The sequence below is a fragment of the Pelophylax lessonae genome, assembly GCF_965119305.1.
Source record: "Pelophylax lessonae genome assembly, chromosome: 2".
Classification (NCBI taxonomy): Eukaryota; Metazoa; Chordata; class Amphibia; order Anura; family Ranidae; genus Pelophylax; species Pelophylax lessonae.
Window position 1 is genome coordinate 157504401 of NC_138769.1, and position 17099 is coordinate 157521499.

At 47.0% G+C, this 17099-nt stretch overlaps 1 protein-coding gene across 1 annotated transcript in view; it reads right to left on the reverse strand.

Annotated features, from left to right (window-relative positions):
• SMG6 (SMG6 nonsense mediated mRNA decay factor) overlaps nucleotides 1-17099 on the reverse strand; it is a 697848-nt gene that overhangs the window by 45232 nt on the left and 635517 nt on the right. Inside the window, exon 15 of the mRNA XM_082247741.1 lies at nucleotides 16934-17077. Within this exon, the coding sequence (XP_082103867.1) occupies nucleotides 16934-17077 (144 nt within the window). The remainder of the gene's footprint in view (nucleotides 1-16933; nucleotides 17078-17099) is intronic.

The window sequence follows — 17099 nt, forward strand, 5'->3', positions numbered from 1 at the left end:
CCATCAAACCCAGGACCCTCATGCAAGTCCGAAGAGAAGGCCAGTTGTCGGATAGTAACAACTGAATTGCCGATTGAATCTTCCGGAGTTTCCCTGCCGGAAGGAATACTTTTGCCCTGGATCTGTCTAGAATTAGACCCAGATATTCGAGCCTCCTGGTGGGAATCAGAGAAGACTTCTGCAGGTTCACCAGCCACCCGAACTCTTGCAAAGAGATCATGGTGATCTCTAAGTTTTGTAACAAGATCTGTGGAGACTCCGCACGGAGCAGAAGATCGTCTAGGTAACCTAGAATCGATATGCCTCGTTGACGCAACAGCGCCAACACTGGGGCCAACACCTTTGTGAAGACCCGAGTAGCTGAGGCGAGACCAAAGGGTAACGCCGCAAACTGATAATGGTTCTCTTCTACGGAAAAACGCAGGAAACGCTAATGTCCTGCGTAAATGGGAATGTGAAGATAGGCATCCTTGATGTCTATGGACGTTAGAAAATCCCCTTGATGCAGGGAGGCTGCTACTGTGCGAATGGATTCCATTTTGAATTTTTGAATCTTGCCAAAAAAAAAGGATTGAGTGCTCTTAAGTCCAGAATTGGACGCACCTTACCCTCTTTCCTGGGTATTGTAAACAGGTTTGAATAAAACCCTTGAAAACGCTCTGTCCAAGGAACGTGGACTACCACTCCTTGTTGCAGTAAATCCGTGACCGCTCCCCGCAGAGCTTCTAAGTGATCCGAGGATAGTCGGATATTGGAAGGGAAGAATCGCACCGGTGGGAGAGATCGAAACTCGATCTTGTAACCTGACCTTATGACTTCGCGAACCCACTTGTCCGGGATTCTGGAAAGCCATGGATCCGGAAACCGGCGAAGACGTCCCCCCGCCCCAGCTATGGGTGGGGGCGCACCTTCAGGCTTTAGTAGTCTTATCTTCAGGTCTGGAAGAGCCGGGCTTTTGCTTGCCCGACCAGCGCCCCTTAAAACCTCCTGAAGGAGTTTTGGAGGGCTTTGCTTTTTCGCCCGTGGGGCGAAAAAACTTCTTATGGGCGGAAAAGGAAGGCCCCCGTCTCTAACGAGGTCCTTTACCCTTAGTACTTTGTGGCAAGAAAGTGCTCTTGCCTCCAGTGAGATCCTTGAAAATTTCATCTAAGTTGGCCCTAAATAGGCGCTCACCCTGAAAAGGGAGATTAGCCAAAGCCTTCTTGGAACCTTGGTCTGCCGACCAACATTTTAGCCACAGTGTACGCCTGAGAACCACTGCTGAGACTGATGCTCGCCCCAATAATGGAGTGGCGTCTAGCGCAGTGTCGCAGATAAACTGTAACCCTTGTATCATCTGTTCTAACAGATCTGATACCGCCTGAGGGATATCTCTCCCTTCTAAGTCCCGGCGTAACCACTTGGTCCATTCTGTTACAGTTTGAGAAACCAGACCAATAGCAATTACTGGTCTGAAAGCTGACCCAATCAGGGAAAAGATGGCGCGAGACACGGCTTCCACCTTACGATCCACTGGATCCTTAAAGGACGGAGCATCCTCCAATGGGATAACCGTAGATTTGTTCAGTCTGGAGATTGGAGAATCCACCATAGATGGTACTGTCCACTTCTTGAGGAGGGATTCCTCGAACGGATAACGCCTATTAATGCGTTAGGAAATAGTAGGGGCTCGTTTTGGATGACCCCATTCTTCCTTAATTACATTACCGAAACACTTTCGCCATTTTGGCGCGTTTATTAGTACCAAATGGAATCTCAGTATCAGCTACTTCTGATGGTGTAACCTGTAGTCCTAAGGTTTCCCGAATGGCTACAATGAATGCGTTTACCAATGCTTCCTCTCGGGCTATGGTAGATGCTGAAACATCCTCCTCACTGTCTGGAGAGACAGTACCCGAGACACAAACCCCAGATGAGGTACCTGCAACTGCAGGGATAGGCTCAGACTCTGAATCTGAAGTTTCAGATGAAATGGGGGTAGGCGGGGGTCGCTTCCTTGCGCCCTGTCCCTGACAAGCCACTTCCACCCGGGATACAAAAGTTTCCAAAATTGCTGACAATGACTCAATAGTAAGTGGGGAACTGGAGGGTCCTGCAGCCACCTCGAGGGGATCAGGTGGAGATACATGTGTGGCAGGGTCCATGTTAATCCAGGACACTTTGCCAGTGAAAAAATTTGAAAAAATACCTCTTTTTTTTTTATCTGTAATCCACCAGCGCAATAGCGCCCCTCAGCGTACCTGCTTTGGACCCCCACAGAGAGAGACCCCAAGGGCTCACCACCTGATGCAGAGAAGTTTCCTTATCAAACTGCTGTCAGCGTTTGTCCTATGCAGACTGGGAAGTCCTGTACTAGGTTTCCCGGGTAAAAGGAAGTGGCTCCGCCCCCTGTGCACGCCTTCCGGCGTTCCCAGCTGCTCCTCGGGGTCGGCTGGGCACATCAAACATGGCCGCCCCCATGTAGAAGACAATAGGCTTCGAAAAAAATGGCGGCCTGCGTGACCTGCGGGCGGCCTGTGTAGGCAATGCAGACATGCGGTCTACAACAAAATGGCGGCGGACTGCCAATCTAGCGTGGCTCCTCCAGTGCAGCGGCCTGTGAACGGCTCTGGAACGGCTGATGGCGGCCTGTCGGCCTGCGGGAGCATAGCGATAGCTACAGTCTAAGGTAGGCTATAACCTCCTTTGCTCTGGATGCTTTATATGTTTACTATGGTAAATCGAACCAGGCTTCCTTGGATCAATCTGCTAGAGAAACCAAGGCTGCTGAAGTGTCAGCTCCCAAACCCAGGTTGTTAGAGTGTTAGCTCCCAAACCAAGGTTGCTTTTAGAGTGTTAGCTCCCAAACCAAGCCAGCTGAAGTGTCAGCTCCCAAACCAAGCCTGCTGGAGTGTCAGCTCCTAAACCAAGGTTGCTAGAGTGTCAGCTCCCAAACCAAGGTTGCTTAGAGTGTTAGCTCCCAAACCAAGCCTGCTGGAGTGTCAGCTCCCAAACCAGATCACACTATCACAGGGGATATGTGAACCTGTCATAGGCTAAAAGGGGGAACCTTAATGTCAGAAAAGGATCCGACCATACACAGAGGGGCCCGTATCCCAAAAACACCCCACAGGGGGGAAGGGGGAACATTTTACTCACCATACCGGAACTGACGGGCACCTCTCTTCACAGTACCCTCTCCACCGAGGTGGGGGGCTGTCGACAAATACGGACGCGGAGACTCTGCTGGTTCTTGGCGTCCAAGCGAGACGTTTAACTCGCAGGGTCAGTCCCCATCCAATGGGACTATGTCGCGGCCGACCCAGCGTGAAGCTATGGTCTGCACGTGCTCGTAGGCTGAACCGGGGTGACCACTGGATCTCAACATCCAGCCCGTCGCCCGGCTCCAGCATACTTACTTGAATGTGTCGCGGCCGACCCAGCGCGGAGCTATGGCCTGCGCGCGCTCATAGGCCGGCTGGGGTGACCACTGGATCTCAACATCCAGCCCGTCGCCCAGATCCGGCATAATTTGCTTGAAGATCTCACAGGAACAACGGGAGACAAAAGCTGCCTAAAAAAAAGAAAACATTTTCTAAAAAATCTTGCCAGGACCAAAGATCCCAGCAAGGAACTTAGGTCCTTAATCCTAACTAGACAGAAAAAAACTGATTTCCTGCAGCAGACAGGAAGAGGATATACCCTCTGGGACTGCCCCTAAGGTGTGGCCAGAACGTTTTCCTTCTGCCTAGTCCTACTCCTGTAGAGGGCAGCATAACCCAATTTGATATTAATCAAGAGGACTACGTCTGTCAATGAGCGACAGAGAAAAGCAGGTATTACACCTGCTTATAAGGCTGGCATGCTAATGAGTATTGAAGAATGAAGAGTGCTACATTCTTGGAGTGGCTAAATTCTTTAATGCATGTGATTGTTACAGGCAAGGGGAACAGAAGTGACACTGACTATATTATAAAGCAGAGGCAGAAGCCGGGATCATCACAGAGTCTCCTGCACAACAGTGTCTTCAGGCTACCCTTCACATCATAGCCCTCTTTACATTACTGTCCCCAGTGCCCCCTTCACATCACAACCCCCCTATACATCAATGTCCCCAGCGCCCCTTCACATCATGCCTTCCCTTTACACTAGTGTCTTCAGCCTTCGTTTCACATCATAGTAGCCTTTTACATCAGTGACCTCACCCCTCCTTCCACATCATAGTTACTCTTTACATCAGTGTCCTCAGCTCCCCTTAACACAACCCCCTCTTTACATCCGTGTCCTCCGCCCCCCTTAACAACACAGCCCCCTCTTTACATCAGTGTCCTCAGACCCCCTTAACAATACAGCCCCTTCTTTACATCAGTGTCCTAAGACCCCCCTCAACTCACAGTCCCATCCCCCGCCTTTACAGCAGTCCCACAGTGTTCTCAGTTCCCTTTCACATCACAGTCCTCCTTTATATTGCAGTCCCCATCACAAAGTGCATCTAGCAATCAAACCACCCCAATTACAATCACCCTTGCAGTCATAGCCCCCCTTTCCTCTATTACATCACAGTCCCCCTTTCAATAGTAGCCTCCCCAACAAAGTCCTATCTTAACATGGTCGGACAGAGGCATTTAGCCTAGGTGTTCTATCCCACCCGGCCGCCACGGTCATCCTCACAGCAGGACAGGAGGTGGGGCAGGTTTAAACCGAGGGCAGGAGCTGAAAAAACATAGGTTATCAAGCGGCCGATTACCAGAGAGGACTGTCACTCAGTCCAGTCCACTATTTAGTAATCCCTGTTATAAAGTGCTATTCAGACATTACATGGTTTGTATAATCACTTTGAATAATCAAAATTAATATTGACCTTGCCAGAATCAGGATTGTTGTATGTGGATTTCTATGTAAAAATGTAAAGGTCCTCAGCAACTAAATTGAAGGCTTTACACAATGCAGGAGGATACATATAAAAACATAAAAGACCAAAGGACAGGTGAAAGGAGGGCTACACAGGAATTTTCAAAGCAAGTGAGTGGCTTTAGGTACTGGAATTACATTCTGGACTAAAAGGCAAATTGATATGATCTAATGAAAGAGGAAGAAAAATGGTATTTCCAACTTCTCGTAAAATCCATTTCTCTGATGCTCACTGACGGACACAGCTCCTGGTATTCATAACCATTGGGTTATACTGACCCATACAGGAGTAGGACACTAGGCAGAAAATAATTCTGGCTACACCAATAGGCAGTCCCAGGGGTATAATCTATCTCTCGGTTATAGCCACTCAATTTTGTTACAAGCAGTGTCAGTAGACTAATAACTCCACAGAGGGGTGAGTGCTGTGTCCGCCAATGACCATCAGAGAAATGGATTTTACTGTAAGTCAAAAATACAATTTTCTCTTTCGTTCATTGGCGGACTAAGCCCCTGGTATTCATAACCATTGGGATGTCCCAAAGCAGTGTTAAACATGAGGGGTGGAAACAACCAAAAAAAATTCCCAAGGCTAAACTTTAGCCAACCAGGCAACAGGAGCTCAACCAAACAACTGGAGCCCACCTGAAAAAAAACAATACACCCTCATCAGGTCCTCTTAAATAGCAGCCTGCAAAACCTTGCAGCCAAAGGAAGCATTAACAGATGCCAACACATCCACTTTATAAAACTTTGTAAACATGGACACCGACGACCAGGTGGCCACCTTGCAAACCTGCGTCACTGACGCCTGATGACGGAAGGCCCAGGAAGCACTAAGTGCCCTAGTAGAATGCGCCTTGACAGGGAAAGGAGGAACCTGACCCCTGATGGAATAGGCCTGAACCACCGTCTGTCTGATCCATCTGGAAATGGTCGCAGAGGAAGCCGACAACCCTTTTCGAGGTCTGTCCGTGAGCACAAATAAAATCAAATAAAGAGAAATATTCAGCGCTGGAATCTTGTACACACCACTAATAAATGGACCAGCAGCTAAGCACTCAAGGGCAATATCTCCAAAACACCTTCTGAATACATAATAGAAAAATAGTGCAGCGCAATCCTAGTGGTAAAATTATAAAATCATGCAGAGTCCCAGTGTTAATAGGTGCCCATATAAACAGATAAAAGTCTCCAGTGTAAAGTGGTCCTAGGGCAATTCCATAAGGTGCTTGTCTCCACGAGTGCTCAGGCAATCCCACCACCTGTTCACACTGCCGCTCACCTTACCAAAGAGACCCTACAGGGTCAACCAGCATTTCATCTCAAAATCAAAGCATCCTCACACTTTCTTCCTTAAGCGTAGTAAATGATTACACCTCCGATGCACTGTCAGCTCCTCAAACAAGGTTACCAATATGTGTAGGAGAAAAGAACGAACGATCTAATGCTCTCTGTATGCAATCAAGCACTCTTTAATCCATATAAGTAAACAACTCACATTTTTGAAGAAAATAACAGCGCATATCTGCAGAGTTTGCAAGCAGGCGTGCATCAGGTCCACCAACCCGGAAGAGTGAGAGGCGGCCGCGGGTCACGTGACATCCCTCGTACACGTTACGTCCGTGAAAATGAGCGGGACTTCTTGCTGAAGGCGAATTGCAGCCTACAATTTTGGAATTTGTCCTGAGGAAGGAGCACTCTGGCTAAGGCGGGGTCCAGAGTCAGGATCAGATTGTCCAGCTTTGTGGATGGAGCCAGAGCAGACTTCTGAAAATTCAGAATCCAGCTGAACTCCTGCAGAGGTCGTATTGTGATCTCCATGATTTCCCACCAGAGCAGAGGGAGATCGTCTAAGTAGCCCAGCACCGCGATCCCCCATTGGCGTTGCAAAGCTAGCACCGGGGCTAACACTTTTGTGAAGATCCGAGGAGCAGAGGCGAGACCAATGGGTAACGCCACAAACTGATAACACTCCTCTCCCACAGCAAAGCAGCCTGACTGGTAACTGGCACATATTGGAATGTGAAAGTAGGCATCCTCAATATCAATAGGAGGTGAGGAAATCTCCCTGATGCAGGGAAGGCATTACCATTTGAATGGCTTCCATTCTGAACTTCTGTACCCGCACAAAGCAGTTGAGTGCCTTGAGGTCCAGGATTGGCGCACTTTGCCTTTCTTCCTGGGGATTGTGAACAGGTTTGAGTAAAAACCCAGAAAACGTTCCGAAGTCAGAAACGGGACATTCACCCCTTGAAGTAACAGGTCTTGTACCTCCCCATACAGGCCTGGAAGCGGTCTGGGAACAGGCGCAAGTTGGATAGAAAAGACCTTGCCGGGGGACAAGAGTGAGATTCAATCTTGAAGCCGGACCGAATGACTTCATGTAGCAACTTGTCTTGCACCAGGGAAGTCTAGAGATCTGGAAACCAGCAAAGATCTGATACGGGTGAGGGCTCACCTTCATGCTGAAGGAGCCTTATTCATGGATCTGGAGAAACTCAATCTTGGCTTGCCAGACCAGGCTCGTTGGCTTAGAGCCCTTGTCAGTCGACCCTGAGGGACGTAAAAAAAACTTATACGACAAGGTTCCTTGCCCTTAGTAGCCTGCGGAAGAAAAGTACTCTTTCCCCGTGTGAGACCTTTAATGATGTCATCCAGGGTAGCACCAAACAGGCAATCTCCTTGGAAAGGAAGATTAATCAAGGTCTTTTTTGAGGTCTGATCCGCAGACCAGCACTTGAGCCAAAAAACACGCTGAAGGACCACTGCCAAAACAGAAAGGCAAGCCCTCAGGGGAGCCGCATCCAAAGGGGCATCACAGATAAACTGCAGCCCCTGGACCAGCAGGTTCGCCAGCTCGGCAAAGGCACCGGAGAACTGTTCCCCCCTGCAGGTCACGGCGTAAGAGTTTAGCCCACTCGGTCAGTTTGCGACACTAGGGCATTGGGGAATACCGGCCTCATTGCAGAACCAGCCCGAGTGTACATATTGCAGCCCACAACCTCCGCCTTCTGGTCAGCAGGATCCTTAAAGGCCGGGGATTCTGCAACCAGAATCATGGTTGCATTGTTCTATCTGGAAACAGGAGGGTCCACCAGCAGTGGCACAGTCCACTTCTTGAGAAGGGACTCCTCATAGGGGTAATGCCTAGTAAAGCGCTTTGGTCTTCCCCACTCTTTAGAGACAATTCTGTCAAAATATGCAGTGAAAGGAAACACCTTTGCCGTTCTGGATGGCTTGGGAGTGCCAAAAGGTACCTGCGCCTCCGTCACAGCTTTAGCTGCGTCCTCCTTTAGGGTCTTGAGCACAGATACAATCAGTGCATCAACCAGCAATTTTTCGTGCACGGTCACAGATGTGGAAGAATCATCATCACTATCAGAGGATTCCAGGCGCGTGATTGCAGTCCCAGCAGGATGACCCATGTCCGCTGTAGCCAAATCAGATTCAGGATCTGAGGAGACAGATGAGGCAGGGAAGGCGGGGGGGGGGGGCGTTTTTTCCAAGCTCGTCGCCCGAAAGCCCCCTTCATCCATGACACAAGGGACTCCAGGACCGCCGCCAGTGCATGGATTGATGGTTGGGACCCGCAGCCTTTAGAGAGGAGATCAGGTGGGGAAATGTGCTCCAAAGACTCCATGAGTCACCAGGGGCACCTCACAAAAGGTGTAAAACACTAAGGGACAACCTGCCCTGCACTGTCAGCACCAACCGGTCCCCAGGCACAAGGCACCAAGCGATCCTCAGCAGACTGGTAGGGGACCCCACCAGACCCGCAGAAACAAGCGCCTGCAGCCACCAGGATAATGCATTACACATGCGGTGATCAGGAAGTAAAATCATCCATGAGCCAGCACCAGGGGATCCCACCACCGAAATCACCGCCTACAGGGCTCCGCTGTCATGACGGCAGACATTTTCAATGGCAAACTGCAGCAAAATGGCCGCTGGACTACACAAACATGGCCACCGTGTATAGAATTACACAAGCTACAACAAAATTGCAGCCCCGCGCGGCAACACAAGACATACAGAGACCCAGGAGGGAGAGCAGGCCTCAGGGTTAGATCCAGGCACAGGCAGGATGGGGGGGCCCTGGCAGGAGCCCCCACTAGATACAACCCCCCCTCCCCACACAGTCAATCGTCTGGTCGCCGGCGATGCACAACCCCGGTCCTCATCGATATAGCGGAGAGAGGGAGTATACCCCCTGGGACTGCCAATGGGTGTAGCAAGAATTATTTTCTGCCTAGTGTCCTACTCCTGTAGGGGAGCAGTATAACCCAATGGTTATGAACCAGCAGCTGTGTCAGTCAATGAACGAAAGAGAAAACACATTTCAACAGAGAATATAAAATGGCCACATCTGTAAATGTAATTATCACATTATCTGGTAAGCACATGTGGTCATTGGTATTTCATAAATAGCAATGTATTCCTGGAAGCACCAAACACTGTTGTCTTCTGTCCTGTGACAAAGAAAAAAAAACCACAACATTTCCATGTCGCTAGTAATGTCACCCCAAAAACACATGCAAGTATGCAAAAGAAATGTCATCTAGACAAAAACATTAAAGTAATTATTAAGTTTTCATGCACAGCTACATGTGATAACACAGGTTAGTGTCCATTCACAAAGCTGCATATTTTATGCAGTATTTGTAATTTTATCCTACTACAATTTTTGCAGAAGGTGGTTTAATTCAGGGATGTCCAACCCACGGCCCAAGATTGTTAAGAATGCGGCCTGGGGAATGTCTGGAGGGATGCCATGCAGGTATAGCACTTGCTATGCCCGGAAGGGACAAGCCAGGCCTTTTTTTGTCTGGAGGGATGCTGGGGATTTCGTATTTGCAGTAGCAGTAAAGGCAGCAGGCACAAACAACAAGCCAGGCACAGGCACGCATGGAGGGATGCGGAGGCTGCCCTGTTTGCAATAGCACCTTTAGCAATGTACGCAGGGACTCTTTGCTAGCTCCAGGCAAGTAAAAGCTGCATGTTTGGCTATAGAGGGGTGCTGGGGTGGGATCTTTCACCCCCCTCTGCCAAGACTTCTGTTGGACCCCCCAAAAGCCCCCTGCCTACAACCCCCCCTCTATGTCCCCACATAGTTGAAATCTGACCGTTAACTTGTGATCTGCCCAATTTTTTCTGCTGATCAGCTAACATTAAGCTGGGTACACACAAATCGCCATACTAACACAAGCGATGTTGGTGCGGCAATCTGACAGATTCCAAGGAGACTCAGGAGATCAATTTGGGGTAGACAAAAGCAACTCCTTGTATAAAGGAGGTCTTGACATGCGAGTGTGAAGCCACAGGTTTCTGATAAACAATGGATAAGGCAGAATCCAGTCTAGAGTACTAAGAGCAAAATGCTGGTCCAAGTAAGGCTGGAGGAAGGCCAGGATATGAGGAATGGAATAATCATTGGGGTTAAAGCACCTGATCTGGCACCAGCCAAAATTAGGCCCTCCAGGTGTGCTAGTACATCTTGCAAGTACATTTTCTTGCCTTTGGCAAGGTGGGAATGGCAGAGTGAACAATACCCCTTATCTTTTAGGACCGGAGTTTCAAAAGCCATCCTGTTACAAAACCAGAGACTGAGAAGCAGGGTGGGACAGGGACTTGTGCTAGGAGGTCTGGTCTGTTTGTGAGAAGGGAAGACATCTATCAGGAGTTTGTGTATGTCTGATTACAAATTTATCCTGGGCCAATTTGGAGCGATGAGGATCAATAGAATCCACTATTCTTCTTGAGAAACAGTCGAGGGAGAATCTTTACTGGAGGGAACACATACACCAGTCTGAATCAGGATCAAGGAATAACCAGAGCATCCACCAGAAATGCCAGGAGATGCTTAGACTGGACCACAAACCTGTCCAATTTTTTGTTGAATCTGGAGGTCATGCTATCCACATCTGGAGTTCCCCATTTTTGACAGAGGACCAGGAAGATCTTGGAATAAAAGGGACCACTCCCCTGGGTTTAGGTGTTAGCAACCTAGAAAATCCGCTTGTCATTTTCCCACTCCTGTTATGTATACAGCAGAGAACATTGGAATGTGGTTCCTCCCTTGATTGTGTACATATAGGTGACAGCTGTGGCATTGTCCAACCGCACCAACTTGGTGAATGTGTAGTAGAGGGGTCCAGTGTTGTAAAGTTCAGTCTTACGGCTCTCAGTTCTAGAATGTTAATGTTGAACATCGACTCCTGTGTGGGCCAAGTGTCCTAGACATTCAGGAAATTTTAGACCCTGGCCCAGCTCATTGGGCTTCTGTCTGTTGTTGCCACCATCAACAGTGAATTAAGGAACAAATCTTCATTATCAAGGGCTGAGTTGGAAATCCACCATGCTAGGGAGATATAGTATATGACTGGCTGGACAGAAGTAGTGGGTAATCCAGTGGAATGATCAGCTTGCCCCACATTGCAAGAAAGTTCAACTTTTTGCTGGAACTTAGCAAAGGGAACTGCCTCAAAGGGGGAAAGCATAAAGCTCAAGACCCTAATGTAGAAGCAAGTTGAGGGATTCCTGATTGACCTGATAGTCTGGACAGTTGGACCTCACTGAAGCAATCTTTTCCTGGGGATCAAAACCATGGTCTAAACCATGTCCAAGATCATCCCAAAATACTCAAGGTGATGGCTTGAAGGCAGACATTTTGAAGTTGATCAGCTATCTTCCTTGATACATTTATCAAGGGATTCCTTAAACAGACATTGACCATTGTAAGACATGCAGGCCAAATCTTTAACCACAAAAAGCTGCACACGTGCACAGAAAGCAGTGCCAGCCTAGTGATGTGGCAAAGCTCTCCAGGGCAGTGATGGCGAACCTTGGCACCCCAGATGTTTATGGAACTACATTTCCCATGCTACTCGTACTCTGCAGTGTAGTTGAGCATCATGGGAAATGTAGTTCCAAAACATCTGGGGTGCCAAGGTTTGCCATCACTGCTTTAGGGCATCAACACAAAGTAGCAGCAGCAAGTGTATGAGCTGCAAATGCTACAGATGAACAGGGTTCTCAGAGACAGGATCATACCCCTCTATTCATCCCAGCTCAGTTAACAGTCTGAAAAATGGACATTACAACTGGCTGCAGTGGCCAGTTGTAAGGCAAGGTAAGCGAAAACAAATCTGCTTTTAACAGTGTTCCAAAGCTTCTATTGACAGAATCCCTAAAGAAAGGAAACATCCTCAGCAGAAACTGTGAATTGCTTGTTGAGGACAGAAATAGCAGGATCCACTCATGGAACATTTGTTTTTATAAATGCCTTTTCTATTGGATATAACTCAGCAAGGGGTTTTGGAGGAATGAATATTATTCAGCACACTGGCAATCCTCATGCAAAGCAGAGTTAACTTTGGAATTAAAAGTACCATTTCAGTGTTCACAGATGATACCAAGCTATGTAGTGGAATACCGTCCAAACAGGATGTCTCCAGCACCTCAATGCACTATTTAATGGGGCAACTATGTGGTAAATGAGTTTTAATGTTGATAAATGCAAAAGTATGCACTTGGGGGCTTAAAATATGCATGTTTTTTTACATTCTAGGAGGAGAACAGCTGAAGAGGTTGATGGTGGAGAAGGATCTAAGTGTTCTGGTAGATCAGACATAATCATAACGTGCAATGCCAAGTTGCAATTTCTAAAGCAAGCAAAATACGTTCTTGTATTAAAAGACTCCAGAGGGAGAGATGCAATTTTGCTCCTGTACAAATGGATGAGCTTCGCTATGAGGAAAGATTACCTCAACTGAATCTATTCTCAGAAGAGGCGATTAAGGGGAGAATAGGATCAACATATATATATATACACTGTATGTACATACCGTCAGGTCCATTAATATTGGGACATCAACATAATTCTAATCTTTTTGGCTCTATACACCACCACAATGGATTTGAAATGAAACAAACAAGATGTGCTTTAACTGCAGAATGTCATCTTTAATTTGAGGGTATTTACATCCAAATCAGGTGAAAGGTGTAGGAATTACAACAGTTTGTATATGTGCCTCCCACTTTTTAAAGGGACAAAAAGTAATGGGACAATTGGCTGCTTGGCTGTTCCATGGCCAGAGGTGTGTTATTCCCTCATTATCCCATTTACAAGGAGCAGATAAAAGGTCCAGAGTTAATTTCAAGTGTGCCATTTGTATTTGGAATCTGTTGCTGTCAACTCCCAATATGAGATCCACTATCAGTGAAACAAGCCATCATTAGGCTGAAAAAACAAAACAAACCCATCAAAGAGATAGCAAAACATTAGGTGTGGCCAAATCAACTGTTTGGAACATCCTTAAAAAGAAAAAACGCACTGGTGAGCTTGGCAACACCAAAAGACCCGGAAGACCACGGAAAACAACTGTGGTGGATGACCAAAGAATTATTTCCCTGGTGAAGAAAAGACCCTTCACAACAGTTGGCCAGATCAAGAATACTCTCCAGGAGGTAGGTGTATGTGTGTCAAAGTCAACAATCAAGAGAAGACTTCACCAGAGTGAATACAGAGGGTTCACCACAAGATGTAAACCATTGGTGAGCCTCAAAAACAGGAAGACCAGATTAGAGTTTGCCAAACAAAATCTAAAAAAGCCTTCACAGTTCTGGAACAACATCCTATGGACAGATGAGACCAAGATCAACTTGTACCAGAGTGATGGGAATAGAAGAGTATGGAGAAGGAAAGGAACTGCTCATGATCCAAAGCATACCACCTCATCAGTTAAGCATGGAGGTGGTAGTGTCATGGCGTGGGCATGTATGGCTGCCAATAGAACTGGTTCTCTTTTATTTATTGATGATGTGACTGCTGACAAAAGCAGCAGGATGAATTCTGAAGTGTTTCGGGCAATATTATCTGCTCATATTCAGCCAAATGCTTCAGAACTCATTGGACGGCACTTCACAGTGCAGATGGACAATGTCCCAAAGCATACTGCGCAAGCAACAAAAGTTTTTTAAGGGAAAGAAGTGGAATGTTATGCAATGGCCAAGTCAATTGTCAGGTCACCTGTGGCCAGATGACAATTGCACCCTGTTGGAAGCAGGGGCGCAGCGCAAGGTAGTGAACCCGATAGACTGCTGCGGATGGACCGGAACGTGAGCCCAAGATTCCCCAGGGCACGGAGTCTAAGACCCAGCAGGTGTTCACCAGAGCCTCTAGTGGTGAGGATGGACTTGGCTGCAGCTGGGCCCAGGTCGCAGCCCCTGGGGTCCCCCAGGTCGCACTCCGTAGGGAGAGAAGGGAAGCAGCCACTCAGGACACACAGAAGGGTAAGCAGAGGTCGGGGTAACAGGCAGACAAGGGTAACCAAGGGACAGGCCAAAGGTCAGGGTAACAGGCAAACAGGAATAGTCAGAGACAAGCCAAGGTCGGTACACAAAAATGTAGATCAAGCACACGGCAAACAGGAAACAAACACTGTTTAACAGCAAAGCAGACCTGCAGTGCACTGGTTAATATAGAATTCCTGTGATGACCTGGGTGGGGCAGGAAGGAAGGAGAGGTGATAAAAAGGAACCAGAAGTGCAGTCTGTCCTCTAATACAGACATGAAGGGACAGGTAAGCTTGCCAAACTCTATTGCAAGTCCATGACATCAATCACCTGACCCAAATCCGATTGAGCATGCATTTCACTTGCTGAAGACAAAAAACTTAAGGGAAAATGCCCCAATAACAAGCAGGAACTGAAGACAGTTCCAGTAGAGGCCTGGCAGAGCATCACCAGGGATGAAACCCAGCGTCTGGTGATATCTATGCATTCAAGACTTTAGGCTGTAATTGACTGCAAAGGATTTGCTACAAAGTATTAAAAAGTGAAAGTTTGATTTAGGATTGTTAATCTGTCCCATTACTTTTGGTCCCTTTAAAAGTGGGAGGCACATATACAAACTGTTGTAATTCCTACTCCGTTCATCTTATTTGGATGTAAATACCCTCAAATAAAAGCTGAAAGTCTGCAGTTAAAGCACATCTTGTTTGTTTCATTTCAAATCCATTGAGGGGGGGGGGGTATAGAGCCAAAAAGATTAGAATTGTGTCGCTGTCCCAATATTTATGGACCTGACTGTAAGTGGTCCATATAGTGAACTTGGTGTAGAGTTATACACTTTCAGGTCATCACAGAGAACAAGGAGGCACGCTCTACATTTGGAAGAAAAGAGTTAGCCGTCACATACAGAAAGGCTTCACAGTAAGAGCTATAAAAATGTGGAATATTGCTGAATGAAATTCCTAAATGAACAAAATATAACTGGATACTAACATTAACAGGCAATAACACCAGGGGTATTTGATTCAAGGAATATTTAATTGCCTCCTGGGGGATGAGGAAGAAAAAGTTTTCCCCCTGCTGGAGTAAATTGGTTCATGCTTTTTTTGGCACTTTTTGGCTTCCTTTGGAGCAATTGTGGGTAAAGGAAAGGGGATATGAGGGTTGTCTATTTTTTCCCTATTGGTTGAACTAGGTAGAATAGTGTCTTTTTGCAATCTATGTGACTTGTATGTGCAAAGAAAAGGTCTTTTTAGACTTTGTCAGCGGTTTATTGCCCATAGAAGCTTGTTTAGGGTGAGACTATTTTGGTGCTGCTAGGCAAAAGCTGGTATGCACCACAACAATAGGTGAGCTCACAGTAGCAAGCTTATGGCATTAAACCCTAGCTTGTGAAAACTCCTCTACAGGAGCCTCTTTTGCACCCACCTCACCTTTCTCATCTTCCTCTAAGAGGTTAGAAGGTTCAGGGTCATACTTCTGAAAAGATTCAGCTGGTGGAGGTGCAGAAGAAAGCTTTTGGGCTCTGGACCTCAAAGATTCTAGAAAGGCAGAGTTTTCCAAATAATTTAGATATAGTTGCAGTGAAATCTGCCTTAGTCAGACAGGCTGTCTGTTGCATGTCTGAGAGGAAGTGAGAGTTAGAGAAAAGGAGCTGTCAATATAGGACCTTACAATGGTGCAGACAAACCGCTATCATCCTGAGCATTTTGCTGGTGTCTATGGCACAAGGACCTTTTTTCTCAGCCTCTCTGCACCGTCCCCACTATTCCCAGGTTATAAAATCCCCTGAGGGGTACTTTGAAATGGATGCAGACTAAGAGGGTATTAGCATGTTAAGAAAAGGGACCTCGATAACCCAGGCACTGACTGATGTCCTGAGCTGTGACTTGATGATAGCAGGCAGCTGGGAGATCAGCAAATGTGCTTCTTGCGTTTTTATTGGAAATGGTGGGCGAAAGTGGGTCAGCTGAACGAAAGTGGGTCAGCTGAAAGATAAAGTGGAACTACGCCACCCATCAAGCAGCAAAGTAAAACATTACCAACCAACAGTGTAAAAGAGACATTTACAAAGGGGGGCAACACAAAGTGAATAACCTCTCACATATAAAAACAGGATCTGGCTACAAATACTGGGAAAACCCTGTCCTACCTTATTCATGCTGCAGGTTCCTGGAGAGGACCAAACTTCACCTGTCATAGTGAGCATATCCCCGAAGGGGTTCTTAGGGTCTGGGTGCCATAGGAATGAACCACAGTGCTAGACATAATGCACCCTGCGAGTAACTGCATTTGTTGCCCCATGGGCAAAGGTGAGCGCCAAACCCAGGATCCAGTGCACAAAGCAAACATTACAGGCTGGCTCTGCTGCTGCTGTGTCTAGGTGCTGTTCCCAAGATATACATCATGGGTAACCATTCTGTCAACTGCTAGTGAGCCCTAAGGCAATAAGCAGTTGGATCTTGATAGAGGGTCAGTCAAAAGTGTAATAATAAAAATAATGTTTTAGAAAACTTTAGAGGGATAGAGGTCTCGAAAACTGTAAAGGAAAAGAAGGTCCATCACAGGAGGACATTAGAAAAAAAAAAAAAACTTGAGTCTAGCAGCCAGTGTCTAATCACCTGAAGGTAGTGTCATAAAACCAATAGTGTATGCCTTCCTGTCCCGTGATGTATGATTAAGATAATATTTTTACAGTAGGATGAAACAGACTACAGCCAAGCTGTAGTCCACAGTTCGATGTGAGTACCTGAATCTTTTGCTGCCGACGTTTCCGCTCTTCCAGTTTTCTTGCCAGTGCATGCTTCTTGGCACGCAGTTCTCTGAAATCATGCTCTGTCCCACTGCTGTCTAGCTCTGAATCTTCTGTGTACTCCTCCACCACAACATCATCCTGGTAAAAAAACAGATTTATG